Source organism: Hevea brasiliensis, chromosome 16 (genome assembly GCF_030052815.1).
Source record: "Hevea brasiliensis isolate MT/VB/25A 57/8 chromosome 16, ASM3005281v1, whole genome shotgun sequence".
NCBI lineage: Eukaryota > Viridiplantae > Streptophyta > Magnoliopsida > Malpighiales > Euphorbiaceae > Hevea > Hevea brasiliensis.
In genome coordinates, this window is record NC_079508.1 from 52670086 (window position 1) to 52684930 (window position 14845).

General features: G+C 34.7%; 1 protein-coding gene across 2 annotated transcripts; it reads right to left on the bottom strand.

Annotated features, from left to right (window-relative positions):
* Positions 1–630: 630 nt before the first annotated feature.
* LOC110634443 (uncharacterized) lies at positions 631–7073 on the bottom strand. 2 transcript variants are annotated; one of them, XM_021783442.2, is made up of 14 exons: positions 6826–7068; positions 6576–6717; positions 5088–5161; positions 4659–4742; positions 4411–4491; positions 3209–3289; positions 2914–3006; positions 2599–2778; positions 2371–2438; positions 2193–2244; positions 2007–2060; positions 1815–1907; positions 1616–1682; positions 631–1047 (listed from the first exon to the last, which is right to left on the bottom strand). In XM_021783442.2, exons 2-14 carry the CDS (start codon positions 6715–6717, stop codon positions 956–958), a joined length of 1161 nt encoding a protein of 386 aa, XP_021639134.2. In that variant the 5' UTR covers positions 6826–7068; the 3' UTR covers positions 631–955. The 2 variants fall into 2 exon arrangements, with proteins under 2 accessions (XP_021639134.2, XP_021639142.2); XM_021783450.2 differs by lacking the exon at positions 4659–4742 and having other exon boundaries at positions 6826–7073.
* Positions 7074–14845: the final 7772 nt, after the last annotated feature.

Sequence of the window (14845 nt, forward strand, 5' to 3'; positions counted from 1 at the left end):
ACTAAAATAAAAAAAATTTCTCTTTTTTTATTTTTTTTTTAAATGAGAAAAAAAATATTTAACCATCAAATTTGATTATAATCATAATCTGATCAAAACTAAAACCAAAACTAAAGGCCCTGCAATTGGTCCCTCTAAAATTTAAAGCAAAACCAATGCTTCCGGTCAACCCGGTAGCCATGTCTAACCCAAGTTATTCCATGCTACGCCAGAAGCAGCAGCCTTGTTTCCTGGAAGTACAAGGAGTCCTAGGTGAATCTCTAAGCAATGCCAATGGCATTACCTCGATCACAAACGATATGAATTACATTAATAGGTAGGCCAGATGTTCATATTCCTTGCATCTGGATGACTCAGTTCAGGTTGGATTTTGCATGGTCTGGATTTTCTGTCAGCTCAAGAAGTCTCAACACAGACGAAATTCATAAGCTAAGCATGGCCATGCATTTCGAGACTACTACCCAATACCCTTCCACCCAACAACCAAGCAAAGGGAATCTACTGTTTACCTTAATGTGGCCTGTTCTTAGACCATTTGGTAACTGAATTCTCACACAACATCAACACGGATAGAAGGGAGACATGAGCGCCCTCATTTATCCCAAAGACAACAAATGAAATCCAAAATCATCAGAAAAAATTTCTTGATTGTTTCTTCATTCTCACTAAGAATTCTTTGTGAGTTCTTGGATAATAAAACAATGAAAAGCCCCCTTTCACACAGAATCTCATAGATATTCGCATAAACCCCTAGACATTTCATTGCAACTACAAAATGAACTATGAAATAATTCTAATTCATGGATCATACATCACGAATCTTGACAGAGTTAGTTGTGATCGAAAGTAGCCCGCCAACTCAAAATGCTGTCGTTCACCCCAATTCTATTTGAGAAGCCAGTTACTGACAAACCAAACAGAATACAGCAGCAACCGACACCAATTAGATGTGCTATCAACTAAATTTACCGATTTCCATCTTCTTCTTTATTGCCCTTTGACCATGATAAATAAATGAATCCAGTATTCCAGAAACAGTGAAAACACCTAAGCACAGGAACAATTACAAATAAATGACACATTAAATCAAGACGTAAGAAACATATAATCAAAGTAGTTGGGAAAAAATACAAGGCTTTGTTGGCCTATTTTGCAACCAAATTGTAAATGGACTTGGATACAAAAAAAAAAAAGCATTCCAAAACCAAATAAAACAAGCATAACATCTTGTAAATGAAGTTCCACTTTTCTGGTTGTATACAAAAAGGTTTTCCACAAACCATATACTATCTTATATATTATCCACCCACAAAATCTTACTCCATTTTGGATCAAATGATAATGACCATAGCTACAAAATCTTATATACCAAATTTGCAGTAGATCAGTCAGTAATGGCCAACAGTCATTAAGAATTTATGGTCAAAACCATGTCTATCAAGCTAGGTTTGTAGGATATAGGCCATATAAAGTGGCACAACTCAATTATTTCCATTGAGAGAGAAGGGGAGAGACATAGTCCCAATAATCGATGAGAATAACTCAAACTGTGGTACAGAAAGATAGGCTATGCTAATAAAATGATGATGCAAGAGTTCAGGGGACGGTTTGTTACCTCCAACAATAGCACAAACATTTGTTAGAAAGTGCAAAAATGACAAATGCTCCTCAGTGAAAGTCACCTGCAAAAGGCAAACCAGATGGAAAAATCAGACAAAAAAAAAACCTATAATCAAGCAGACAGTTCCAATAGTCACCATGCATTCTTGATGCTATAAAATTTAAACTTTAGTTGCTTGGCATGAGTATGAAACCTTAATTGGAGAAAGGTCATAAACGAAGAAAACTCCAGGCAGGGATTGAAGGAAACCCACTTCTGCACCTCTAAAATGTTCAGTCACAGAAAACTGGAAAAGAAACATTCCAATCGTCATATCACTTCACATCTAATATATAAAAGAATTTCAAACTGAAAACTTGTTTGAAATGCTCCACACGGACCACACCTGGTTTGACTGAATTGTGTGCCCACCGACATCTGTGTATACAGTAGGTACAACCTGCAAAATAAAGACCATTTCAGTGAAAATCCAAAGGTAAAGATCAATTTTCCTCAATTATTTGTCCACACTCCACATTGAACGAGTAAGTGATAGAAAGTAACTACATATGCATTCATCCAGGACAATGACCTTGATAAAATACTGGTACATTCCACTTGGAGTTTCTTGTGTCCAGTGCACACTGAAAGTTGAAAAAGAATTAGAGAATGCCAATATAAAGTGTCATATTAGGTTAAGAATATAAACAGTACACACTTAAAGCAAAATAGATAGATTTAGAAAACAGATTGCAAGGATAGAGAATCACCCATCAAGAGGATTTACAACACCAGGAAAATATTCTCCAAAAGCTAGCCTATTAATCTTGTGACTTATCTGCATCACAGTCAAATTAGTCATATGGCTTGTCCAACAAAACATGATAACTAGATTACAACCAATTTAATAATTTCTTTTTTATTTTTTATTTTTTGCACAATTTCCAGTAATAGATGTCTAATCTCCTGGTAGGCTAAGAGTATAGATTATCTCTTACATTAAAGCTGTCCTTTTGAAATGCCTGCAGATCGTGCACATGAACATTTGATTGTTGAAAACTCTTGCCAGGTGCAAAGTGAAAATTACCAGCCACCTTATTAACTTCCAAAAACCCATAAATATTGCATCCTTCACCTTCCTCATCCTTAATCTTTTGTAGAAAACCTTCCCTTTTGCACTGAACATCAATATACTTGTCACTTTCATCCGATCATGTTCTCCCAAATATAATCTAGGAGGAGCACGACCACATCTAATCTAAAAGTTGCATAGCTCCAGAAAACAAAACAAATTGAAAAACAGGCCAACCGACCTGGTCAATCATATCCGGATTTGACAGTGCCCAACCTTTTTTTCGATATGCTTCACGAACTTCCTCACAAGAATTGCAACAATCCTCATCTGACTGCAATAGATAAGAAAATATCAGAAAGCACTGCAGACAAAATAAAGTATACTTGTGACACAAGCCACAAAGATCGTTGCTTTTCTTTTTCTTTGAGAGGTAGAACAGTATGAAAATGTTAGAATGCTGAGCCGATCAGTAGACAATTTGATGTGGCATCACACTTATTTTTCTCACAGAAATGCCAGAATGATAAGCTTACCATTTCAGCACCATAACATGAGCCACAATATGTCTCATTATGCTCAAGCCTACCACCATGTCTCTGCAAAGGCTTTTCAATCTGCACCAAGTCGAAATAGTAACAAATGACATGAGGAGAGACAGAGTGAAGAAAAATATAGTTTCATAAAACCTATATGTTAGATGAGAACTTTTGGGATCAGTGAGAAGTAGTGAATTTATAAAAGTTGCCTGAAGATCAATAATAACAATGCTCCTTCTGAAAGAAACTGACCTGCTTTACCTTAAAATCTCTAATTTACTATTTGCAACTCCTAAGATCAGATAAAATATAAAGATGATGCATGAAGCAGCAAAATTGAATAAAACAGACAACGTTTGAAGACCTGTCAATGAAATCTATCAGCTATATCTTTCATTCTAGGACACAGTAACCCAGACACAAAACATTAGATGACAAATTTACAGTGAACCACTTGTTCTACAGCCACATCTTAATGTCCATTTTCTAAAATGAATTATCTACACCACCAAAACACAATTATTTTTTTGTGAGAATTATTTATTTTCATCCCTAATTATCTCTTTGCTTCTCACATTATTCAAGAAAAAAAATTATATCCATAGGCTTGAGTAGAGACGAGTTCATCCTTGAGTGAGATTCTAAGTCTCACTTCAATCATAAGAAAAGTTAAAATTAAAACCAGTTCAGACAAAGACAAGTTTTGATACTTGCATACATAATCTCACATCATCATGATAACAACTTCATGATACAATGGATTTGCAATCAGATACATCCCACAAGGAAAGTACATGCTTTCTAAAACATTTAAAGGTAAACTGAAAGAAACTCAATTCAATTATTTTCATCCCTAATTATCTCTTTGCTTCTCACATTATTCAAGAAAAAAATATATATCCGTAGGCTCGAGTAGAGACGAGTTCATCCTTGAGTGAGATTCTAAGTCTCACTTCAATCATAAGACAAGTTAAGATTAAACCCAGTTCTGACAAAGACAAGTTTTGATACTTGCACACATAATCTCACATCATCATGATAACAACTTGATGATATAATGGATTTGCAATCAGATACATCCTACAAGGAAAGTACATGCTTTCTAAAACATTTAAAGGTAAACTGAAAGAAACTCAATTCAATACATGATAAACAACATGGTTACTAACAGAGATTTTCAGCGATATTGTATCACTAACCTTAGGAGCACCAATACCATCTTGCCGTGCTTCTATTACATTGCCATGAGAATCTATTCTTTTCTTGATAATATCATGTTTCTGCAAGATAAACAAGAAATCTTCAGAAATAGCTCTTTTAAACTTTGTAAGAACTAGGTCAAAACTCATAAGAATCATGCTCTGCATATTCATGAATTTAGAAAAGTAATCCCTAATTAACAACGAAAACAATGAAGTGAGAGATTGTGATTCCCTGTGATACATACAACATCAAGATGCTGCTCTCCGCTGATATCCATGGCATCAAGGCTGAGAATGGAACATGGAAGGGCTGGAAAAGTGATGTCAAACTGCACTTTCAGGTATCAACAGGGTTGCAGATCTATTACTTAGAGAATAGAGTTGCAATGAATGTAATATATAGCATACAATGTAGAAAAATCTTTTAGGAAAGATACAATCTAGTTGAATTTAAAAAAAAAAATGATTTAAAGAATTGATGCTCTCAAAAGCTATTCACTTTTAGACAAAAAAAATCACAAATTTTTTTAAGTATGATAAATTTAGCAAAATGTATAAGAAATCCAAATAAGAAAATTCTAAGGAACAGAGTATTTTGATCATTATAATAGTAAAGCAATATCCATCAATTAGAAGCTAATTGATGCTTGTTATTTGTTAAATTAAGGCATTACATTGATACGCAAAGTTTCTCCTCTTGAAGTATCCACTACAAGCTTTGTTTCAGTTACAGCATGGAGATACAATCCTGCAAAAAGAAGAAATTCTATAAGACACTTAGGTAATTTCTTGAGAAAAGAAACAAAAATTCCATATATCATTGCTAAACTTATAACTGTTAACCATTATGGTGAAAGTAAAAGAGCAATTAGGTCAACAACACTAGTAAATGGGATAAACTAAAATTCTACCAATATTGCAATCCTTAATTGCAGGTTATTAGAATAAACCAGCTATATATGGCTATGAGTGTTTAGCAGTGTAGAAAAAACATGTTCACAATATTAGTACTGCAGAAATAAGGATTTTAAGATAGATGTGAGAAAAAACATGGACAGAATAAGAAGTGAATGCATTTGTAAGATGGTGGAAGTGGAATTCAAAGAAAAGTTTAGAGAAGCGAGATTGAGATAGTTTGGACATGTGCATTGTAAACCAGAAAATGCACCAATAGGGAAGATTGAGGCATTAGCACACTGAGGTGATGCATGTACAGGATTTCCTTTGCATTCAAATAAATTTGTAGTGAATTTTCAAGATGATTTTCAAATAAGCTCGATATTCAGTGTTTGGGATCTATTTGATTTTCATGGATTTGATGGAGATGACAATAAGCCTACGCCTAAGGATTGGGTTGACCAGGAACAGATGAAGTATATAATGGTGGTTGACGAAATTCTAGTAAAATTTTCATTGCATGCTAAATCCAACAATAGCAGTAAAAGTATATAATGGTTTTTTTTTTATATTTAGTTACATTCTTTTGAAAACTCATCAATATTTTACCAAAAATAGGGCATAACGAGCTGGATACTGGTACTATTTTGAAAAAATTAGGAAAAGAAATTTAAAAACCAAAAGGAGGAAGGAGGGGGGCGCGGCTCGGACGTTGGGTTGGGGGTTGGTGGTGGGTGGTGTGGTGGAACTTAAGAGATTAAAGTTTTTGATAAGGGAACAGATAAAAAATTTATTGTCCAAATCCATATGCTATCATTTACTGCTTATACTCCAGTTCTACAAGATACAAGTCTATAAGCAATTTGCATCCATCAGTAATCAATTAATGTCGAAAAAGCTTGTGTTAACAAGCCAAAGCAAGGAAATCTCAAAGGACAGCATAAAGCCCAGCTAGCTCAAGAATAAGAGCTCCACATGTAATTGCATATTCTTTTAAGGAAAAAAACCTAAATTTTCAATTCAGCATAATTGCAAAAGCAGAATATTCAACCCAAAAGAATAGGGAAAATATTGCCCATCATAAAAAGACACAACCTTTCCTCTAATTCCCAATTATTAACTAAATTTCGGAATCAACAACAAACTAGCTTGAGTTATTGCTTACAACAACTATACAGATCCAATTCATAGAAAATAAACAAAAACAAATATAATTCAAAAACATAATAAAAAGACATAAAACCCTAGTTAATCAACGAACGTACTGAGCTCGGAGATGAAGAGGAGAAGCATGACGATAGATGATGCGATAGTTATAATGCCACCGGAGAGTGTGCGGCTATAGAAATCCTCATTAATTTTAGGATAGGCATCCAAATTCCTAAGCTTGCCGATTATGCTCTCCATCTTCCACAGAGATTAAGGATTAAAGAAAAAAAAATGAAATCGAGAAATGAATAGGGATAAAAATATATATATAAAATCTAATTATGGAAGGATTTTTTGAAAATTGACCTAAGACAATCTGGTTATAGTTTCAACTTTTATGGAGGCGGTAGCTTACTGTTGAGCGCTGACCTGCGCCTTTCTTATTTCTTTTCCTTTCTGTTCTTTTCTTTTCTTTTCTTCTTCCAATTGGATTCGTTGCCTTGCCGGTGCAGAATGGACTCTTCTGCGGTTGTAATTTCGCTTTTAAGTAAGGGATTGGGGAGTGAATGCTTGACTACGTGACCGAACCAAATCAGATTAAGTGAGTAATTACTTTACAACATTTTTACAATTTTCGTACGTTTGTTTATATTTATATTAATACTATTTTACCAAATTAATTCTTTTTTGTAAATAATTTGGGGAATAAAAAACCAAATGAATCAACCCTAATAGTTTATATGAATGCATGACAGCAGCACTAGACCATAAGTTGGACTTGGAGTCTATTGATACTTTCTTTACCTGTTTTCATAATTTCCAAGATAATGCTTTTTATATTTAATTATTACCCTTCAGTGCAAGAAAGAATTGTAAAATTGCCAATGGTTTTTTTTTTTTTTTCTTCCGAAAGATAGAATATTTCATTTAAGCCATCAAAGTGGCAGAGAATCAGTGACAAAGTTACATTGTAAGAGAGGACTGCATCTAAAGGAAGTATCATGCAGATACTTAGTTACAATTGCACGAGCAGCTTGATTTGCAGTCCTCCTAATAAAGGAAAAAGTGATCTCCTCAAAAACTTTAGCAATCTCTAGGATGTCAAGAATGATTCCCTGAATAGAGAGAGGAGGCTGCTGGTGTCCTTTGAGAGTTTCAATAACTGTTAATGAATCGCCTTCTATCACAATCTTGGTGAGGCCCTTAACCTTAGCAAATTTGATTGCTTCCGTGCAATCATACTCTCCAGGACTAAGGGTTCCTGTATGGCCGTCCATAGCCTGCAACGCCAATCCATTATATGCCTAAGAAGATTACGATTACGTCCGATAAAAGCCCCTGCTCCCCTTTTATTCTTTTTGTCTACAGCCGCATCAAAATTCAGCTTGACTATTGGATCAGGTGGAGCTTGCCAAGAGAAGATATGAGGGATAGGCATAGGAACTGGAGCAGACGCAGTCTCAGTGGCATGAAGAAAGTCCTCTCGATGGTGTGTGGCAACCGCAATGACCTCCTTATTGATAGCTTTGAGATTGTTGTCTAAAGACTGGAGCATTCCTGCATTTCCACAAATTCCATAAAATGAAAGCTGATTGCTGGATGAACTCGTGCCCATTAGTCCAGCAATCAATCATACAGCGATGAACCAACAAAGTTGATCGAAGTCTTAGAGAATAATGTAGCCACACAGACATGGCCCTCAGGCAAGAAAAAAAAAGGGGTGATGGTAATTGATGTTGCTGAGGCTAAAGACCGATTGGGTCAGGCCACAATAAACTCACACGCAGGCCCATAGGAGGGCCTCTTGGGTTAGCTTATTAATAGTTAAATTAAACAAGGCCATCTAGGATAAGTCTTAAATTAAATCAAGTTACACTCTCTTGCTATATTAGAATTCATTGTTTGTTGATTTATTAATTATCACCCAAGACACAAGTGGGCTGAAGAATTTCCCATTTCTATCATGTGCTTGAAATTTGATGGGGCCATCATAACATCAAATCCAAGTAGGGCTATTTTTCCATGCCATACACTTCAAAAATGATTAGAACTTGGATTCATAAACGTGAAATTCTCCAGGGGACAAGGCATGTCTTTTTTTTTTTGGGAGGGGCTATATATGCACGTGATATTCTGCTAAAGGAATACAATTTTACAACATTTCAGCTTTTTCTACCCACCACTACCCGTCTCATCACAACATGCTTCCCATAAATCCAATCTATCATTGACAAAATTTTGGGGCAAATCAAACCATAATTTTGCTTTACCTTGACAAATTCACTTTCAATTATCAGTTGGATTTGAGAGGAATATTTATGTGTTCAATGAGAAAATGATTGTGACTATATACTTTTAATTTTTAGTTGGTTTTTTTTTTTTTTGGTTCTATCAACTTGACTTTTGTAAATATTGTAGCACTAATTTATAATTTTAAAGATAAAATAGTCATTTTTTTATTTTATTTATATATTTTATAAATTTGATAACTCAAATATACTTATAGATTTATACTTGAATTTTGTTAACATTAAATTTAAAAAGTGCATTACATAATTAAAAAAATATTACTCTTTAGAACACCTTTCGTATTTGCTCTTGTTGTAGTGTTGTACAGTGTATTTTTATTCTATACTATTTTTTAAGTTAATTCATTTTACATCATATTTTTTTTTATATATAATTACAGTCAAAATTACTCTTTCATTGTCAGATTGTGGGATGTTACAAAATTCATGTTGAGGAAGTCAAAAATTGAATGTCATCAAAAAATGATACATAGCACACGAGAAAGAATTATTGGTGAAGATGAGTAACGCTATTGTCAATCTTTTCTTCAGGTAACCAAAACTAACCCTTAAGCAAGCTTGATGGCAAGAGCTTCTCTTAGAGTTTGATTTCCACTTTGAGTAGGTGATGGAGAAGACCAATGGTGTGGCAAACGCATCGAGCAGAAAAACGGAGTTGACTGTATGCATTGCGGCTACCTACCTCGCTACGAGAGCAAAATCAAGGTTTAACCAGCGAGCGAAGTACTACATAATTGCCCATCATTATTAAAAGCCAGTCCACAGCCCTGCTAGTAGATTTCTTCTTTACAGACAACTAAGTGCACTAATTTATCAAAATATAATGATTGTCCCTATCAATAAGAGAAATAACCTCAATTATATTCATTACTTGTCGCTTTTACAATTTTGCTATGATGATATATGTTATTGATGGAGTTGTGTTTGTATTGCATATATTATTACTTTTACTATTCCTAACGACAGTGAAAATACACCTCTCTTTTTTAAAAAAAAAATATTTAATAAATTATAATTTAATCTCTAAAATTTAATAAAACTCATAATTTAGTCTTTATTTTTTTAAATTAAATAATTTAATTTTTAAATTTTGATAAAATTTATAATTTAATTTTATTTATTTAATTAACTATTAATTGTAATAAAATTGATTAAAATACGCTTAATTTTATATTTTCTAATTAAAATAGTTTAATCTCTAAAATTTTGTATTATAAATCAAATAGTTCATTGATCTAGATTTTATAAATAAAATATTCTCTTAATTTAAACTATTTTATTTATTATACAAAATATTGGAACTAAATTATTTAAGTTATGAAATAAATAGATTTAAGGATATTTTTATATTTCTCCTATAATTAACAACAAATTAAATAAAATAATTAAATTATAAATTTTGTTAAACTTTAAAAATTAAATAATTTAATTTTAAAAGTATAAAAATTAATGTATAAATTTTGTTAAATTTTAATGACTAATTTTTTTTATATAAAAACTGTAACACCCTTGATTTTTTATATATTATTATTGGGCTTCATGTAGGTATCCTCAATTCGAGGAAATTCGACAGTTGTCCGGATCTGTGAATTTCCGGCCAGACAGACCAACTACCGGAAAAGTCTTCGAATTGGATCGAGGTTTTGGCTACCCCACCATTGTCAGGCATCCCGAGCGCGTTCCCGAAGTCAGAATCGGCAAAGGTAAATCCGAACCTTGTTTTTTCGTAATTTTCTAGTGCTTAAATAGGATTAAAAATCCATAAAATATTCGTGGTAGCTTAGAAAATTACGATTCTTTTTGCAATAGCTTAGTAATATTTCTAAGGACCGCAAGGTAGTTTTATAATTTTTAGAGCTTATTTGAGCAGTTTTTGCAAAAATGATCAATTATAAGGACTAAATTGAAATTTTACATATTGTGATGAATGATTGATTTGATGGGCCCAGGAGGGGCTGTGTGATGTGATTGAGTTGTGGATATATGGATTGTGGATATAGAAGTGTGTTTTGAGCCCTTTTGCAGGTTGGGTAGGTCCTAGGTATAGGGGAGAGTCTGCCGGATTTTCGGCACGACTTAGGACGTATTGGGTCTTTTCTTGATTTGTATTGGGTCATTTGTATTAAATAATTGTAATATAATTGTCGTGAGCGATGACAGCCTTCTTCCTCCGCCCACCGCCACGGTGATTGCCAAGTCTGCGTGAGTAAAATATTAATTTTAATTGTAATTTCGATATTATTATATGTTCAACATGCCCATGCATCACTTATATGCATATATTTATGTAGTTAAACTCTAGGCACGATTTATGATGCATTGATAAATGTTAAAGTGCCATGATGTTGTTGTGATAATTTGGAGCAGTGTGCGTGCGTTGGCGTGCGTGTGATGTGGTGTGGACTATGGATAGGACGGGTAGTCACGGCTTGAGTTCTTCGCTGGGACCCGATCCTTCGAGGGGTAGTCACGGCTTGAGTTCTTCGCTGGGACCCTCGATTTGGTTTATTAAGTGAAAGTCCGGCTTGAGTTCTTCAGGCACGGGTTGGATTTAAGAGAGTCAGATAGGATCAGCTCCCATATGTTATGATTGATGCTACAGGGTGCGTGAGTGCTCCAAATTACCTTTTTGATGTTATGATGTGAAAATGTTGTTGATGTTGCATTTCACTCTACAGGGTGCATTAGTTTTAGATAGTTATAGGGATTATGGTTAAAATTGATATTTTACTCTCTGAGTCGAACGCTCACTCCTGTTCAAAATTTTTTACAGGCCACAGGAGGATATTTTTTTGAGGTTAACCTGCTTTCTCCCTCGCAGGTCAATTATTACTGTTTGTATAAACTTGTTAAATCTTAGAATTTTCGCATGTGTTAGAAATGTTTATTTGATTTGGGTCTGTAAACTAAATTATTATTTTGGGACCTGTAAACTTAATATGCTATGCATGTTTGATGGATTGGATGAGGGAGCTGAGCTCCCATTTATTATTATGTTGATGAGTATGTGGAGGGTGAGCTGAGCTCCCCAATTGACTATATATTGCGTTTACAGGTCGGGTGAGTCGAAAACTCCCCGTTGGTAAGTCCATTTTATGGCCGGACTCTGTCCGTTTGTTTTCTTGATATTGGGCCCAAATGGGCCTTAGAGTTGGGTAAATGAATAGTTAAGGCTTACTACGGGCCTCGGGGGCTTTAGGCTGGCCCAGGTCCTAGTGCCGGTCCGGCCCATAGGTTGGGTCGTGACAAATGTGGTATCAGAGCTTAGGCTCCAGATTCATAGGGAAAAATTATCTAAGTGTTGGAAAGAGTCTACTAGGAGTCACATGCGGAGTATAGGATTCTGTTTCGTCTTTTCCTGTAATTCTTTGTTTCTAGATTCTACGTTATACCTCGGGAAATATAAGATTACCTCAGTTAGTGTCTTGATTTTTGTGGAGTACACAGAAATGTGAAATAGAGTTAGTAGACATGTGAGGTCTATCATGAGGATACGTACTCCAAGAAATGTTATATTTTTGTCAGTATGGGTTTAAATGGTGTGCCCATTTCGTGTAAGGCACGAGTACATAAAAGTGAGTTTTAAAAGTACAGTTGCCCTAGATAAGGATGAGGATACCACTACTGGCAGTCATCAGTAGATGACCCTGTCAGAATAAGTTTGTGATAATAGAAGATTCAGGAGAGATAAGAAATTAGGAGACCTAGTCTGTCAGGACGTATCGTAGTAACTATACAATGTTCTCGATGTCTGCTCTGTAAGTCGCAGACATGCATCGACATGAGATTATTGTGTAGAGCTGCGTACTTCCCTGTAGTGCTTATGATGAGGATGTTGCAGGCAGTCTCTGTTTTGGTACAGTAATGCCAGAACAGAGTTCTATATCTGCAAAGGAGTTGGGAACTCCTGGTTAGGGATCTAGAGCTAGAATATCGAAGGTCACAGTTGGGTGGTAACTAGAGTCAGTGACCCAGTTACCCTAGCATGAGCTAGAGTTACAGTAAGAGTTGCAAAGTAAAGGTGACACCTATAGAGTGAGACCATCTAGTCTTCGGTATGGAATTTTGGATGGTTTTTGCAGTATGACAAACATTTTGCTTAGAGCTTAGTGAGAATAGTATACCTTGTGTGTATCAGTATGGAATAAAGTACAACCCTACTACCTAGAGAAGGTCGAAACTATGAATATATGATTTACAGAGCTATGATATGATAAGAGAGACATTAGATTGACATGGTTTTGGGCAAGGTGGTAAATGTAGTACCTTTGTTGCAGCAAGTTAGGGTTTAATCCTATCTTTTCAGAAGGGACCGAAAGTTATTACTAATAATGGTGACCCACAAAATAGTGCCCCAGATGGGACTGTAGAGTGTGGTAGAGAGTAGTTGGCTCGGGTATCCTGGAGAGGATACAAGTTCCATTATAGGAATCATATATAATCAGATCACGATGGATGTAAATCCTTTGAATTGGATGACGGATTTGGGTGCCCGAAATCTTAAGTTTTGGAATTGAGTAAACATGGAAAATAATAATAATAATAATAAAAATAATAATAAATAAAATTACTGCAGAATCGCCTCGAGGTAGTAAGGGTATTATGTAAGCTAAAGGATAAGAATAGAAATCATACGATAAAGGTATGATCGCAATTTCTGAGTTCCTTTCTCGACTTCATATTGTTCAAACAAGAGTCTAATCTAATTATAATAGTGTCAAGAGTAATAAATTAGCGAAGATAAATCACGTAAGGCCGAGATAGAGAAAGTGTAGAATGAAAATTGGGATAATTGATTACAATGCAATATAATCTAAGTGCCAGTGGGAGTACTAGCTAGAGTGGTCAAAGGACCAAATCTGAGTAGCACAGACATATGATAACGCGATAGAGACTCTGAAAGATATAGTTAGCAAGTACAGCTATTATGTTAGGAAGAAGAATGGAACCAGGGATAGAATAGTCAAGTTCTATTTTGGGTAAGACAAAGGAAATAAATGAAAGGACAACCTAAAGAGCGCATAATAAAAGGAACAAAGTTAAGATATAGGATAGGCTAAGTGTTATTCTTGGCAAGGAGAATGACAAGGATGGAAAATCCAAAATGGGACCACATTAGTGAGAAAAGTGATGGAGGTATGGAATACAATAATAATGAGTAAATGTTAGAAGGTGTGCGATGGTATTGGACTACCTAAATAGGTAGAGAAAGAGAAGTTAGTAAGCGATAAGTTGAATAAAAGTCACCTAAGGGATCAAATAGGTATGATGAGAGGAAAAGAATGATAGATAATGATACATAGGTTTTAGGTTAGACTTTTGAGATAGTGAGAAGGTAGTTAGAGGTTCGTTATGAATGTCAGGCAAACATTTTTAGTGTGATCAACAGAATCACTTTGTAGTGAAGCAATAACGACAGGACAATAGTAGGGGTAGAACGATGAATATGAGCCCCATAAACTATAATAGATATGAATCATAGGTCGAGTATAAGTAAAATTAATAAATTATAAAATATTATGTCAGGAAGGACAATGGTACGATAAAGGGTTCATACAAATGATATCTTATAGGTAAAGGACAATTATGCTAGGAGATGATGAAATTTGAAGAGAAAAACTAAGAAACATAGGTTAAACATTATTATATGGAGCTCCTATCCATCCAGGATGAGCAATTTCCTACTAAGGCTGGTAGGGAATGATAATGTTCTGATAGTTAAGTTGGGAAAGGGGTTACAAAAACGAATTTTCTATGGTTAATTATAAGTGTTACAAAAGGTGAAGAATGTGCTGGTAGGAGAAAATCGTAAGGTTAGAATCCCCGAAGTAATGGAACTAGTAATCAAGATAAGACTAAGAAATAAAAAGAAAGTTAAAGTTGATGATGGGATAGACATCTTTGAAGGAAAAGGTGTAAGGATGAGATAGGACTAAAATTAAGGAATAAGTACAGCAGGTTAAAAAGATACCAACAATACCAAAAATAGGAAAAGGGAAGTGGATAAGATGCAAAGGACAGGAAGAGAGCTCGATAGAGTCAGTTATAATGATGAGGATAAGGAGTGTCTAACCACT

Coding starts and splice junctions, on each gene's coding strand:
- LOC110634443 (XM_021783442.2), bottom strand. CDS start 6,717: ATGGAGAGCATAATCGGCAAGCTTAGGAATTTGGATGCCTATCCTAAA. Junction 5,162..6,575: donor CCTCTTCATCTCCGAGCTCA/GTACGTTCGTTG, acceptor TTCTTTTTGCAG/GATTGTATCTCCATGCTGTA. Junction 1,908..2,006: donor ACACAATTCAGTCAAACCAG/GTGTGGTCCGTG, acceptor TTTCTTTTCCAG/TTTTCTGTGACTGAACATTT.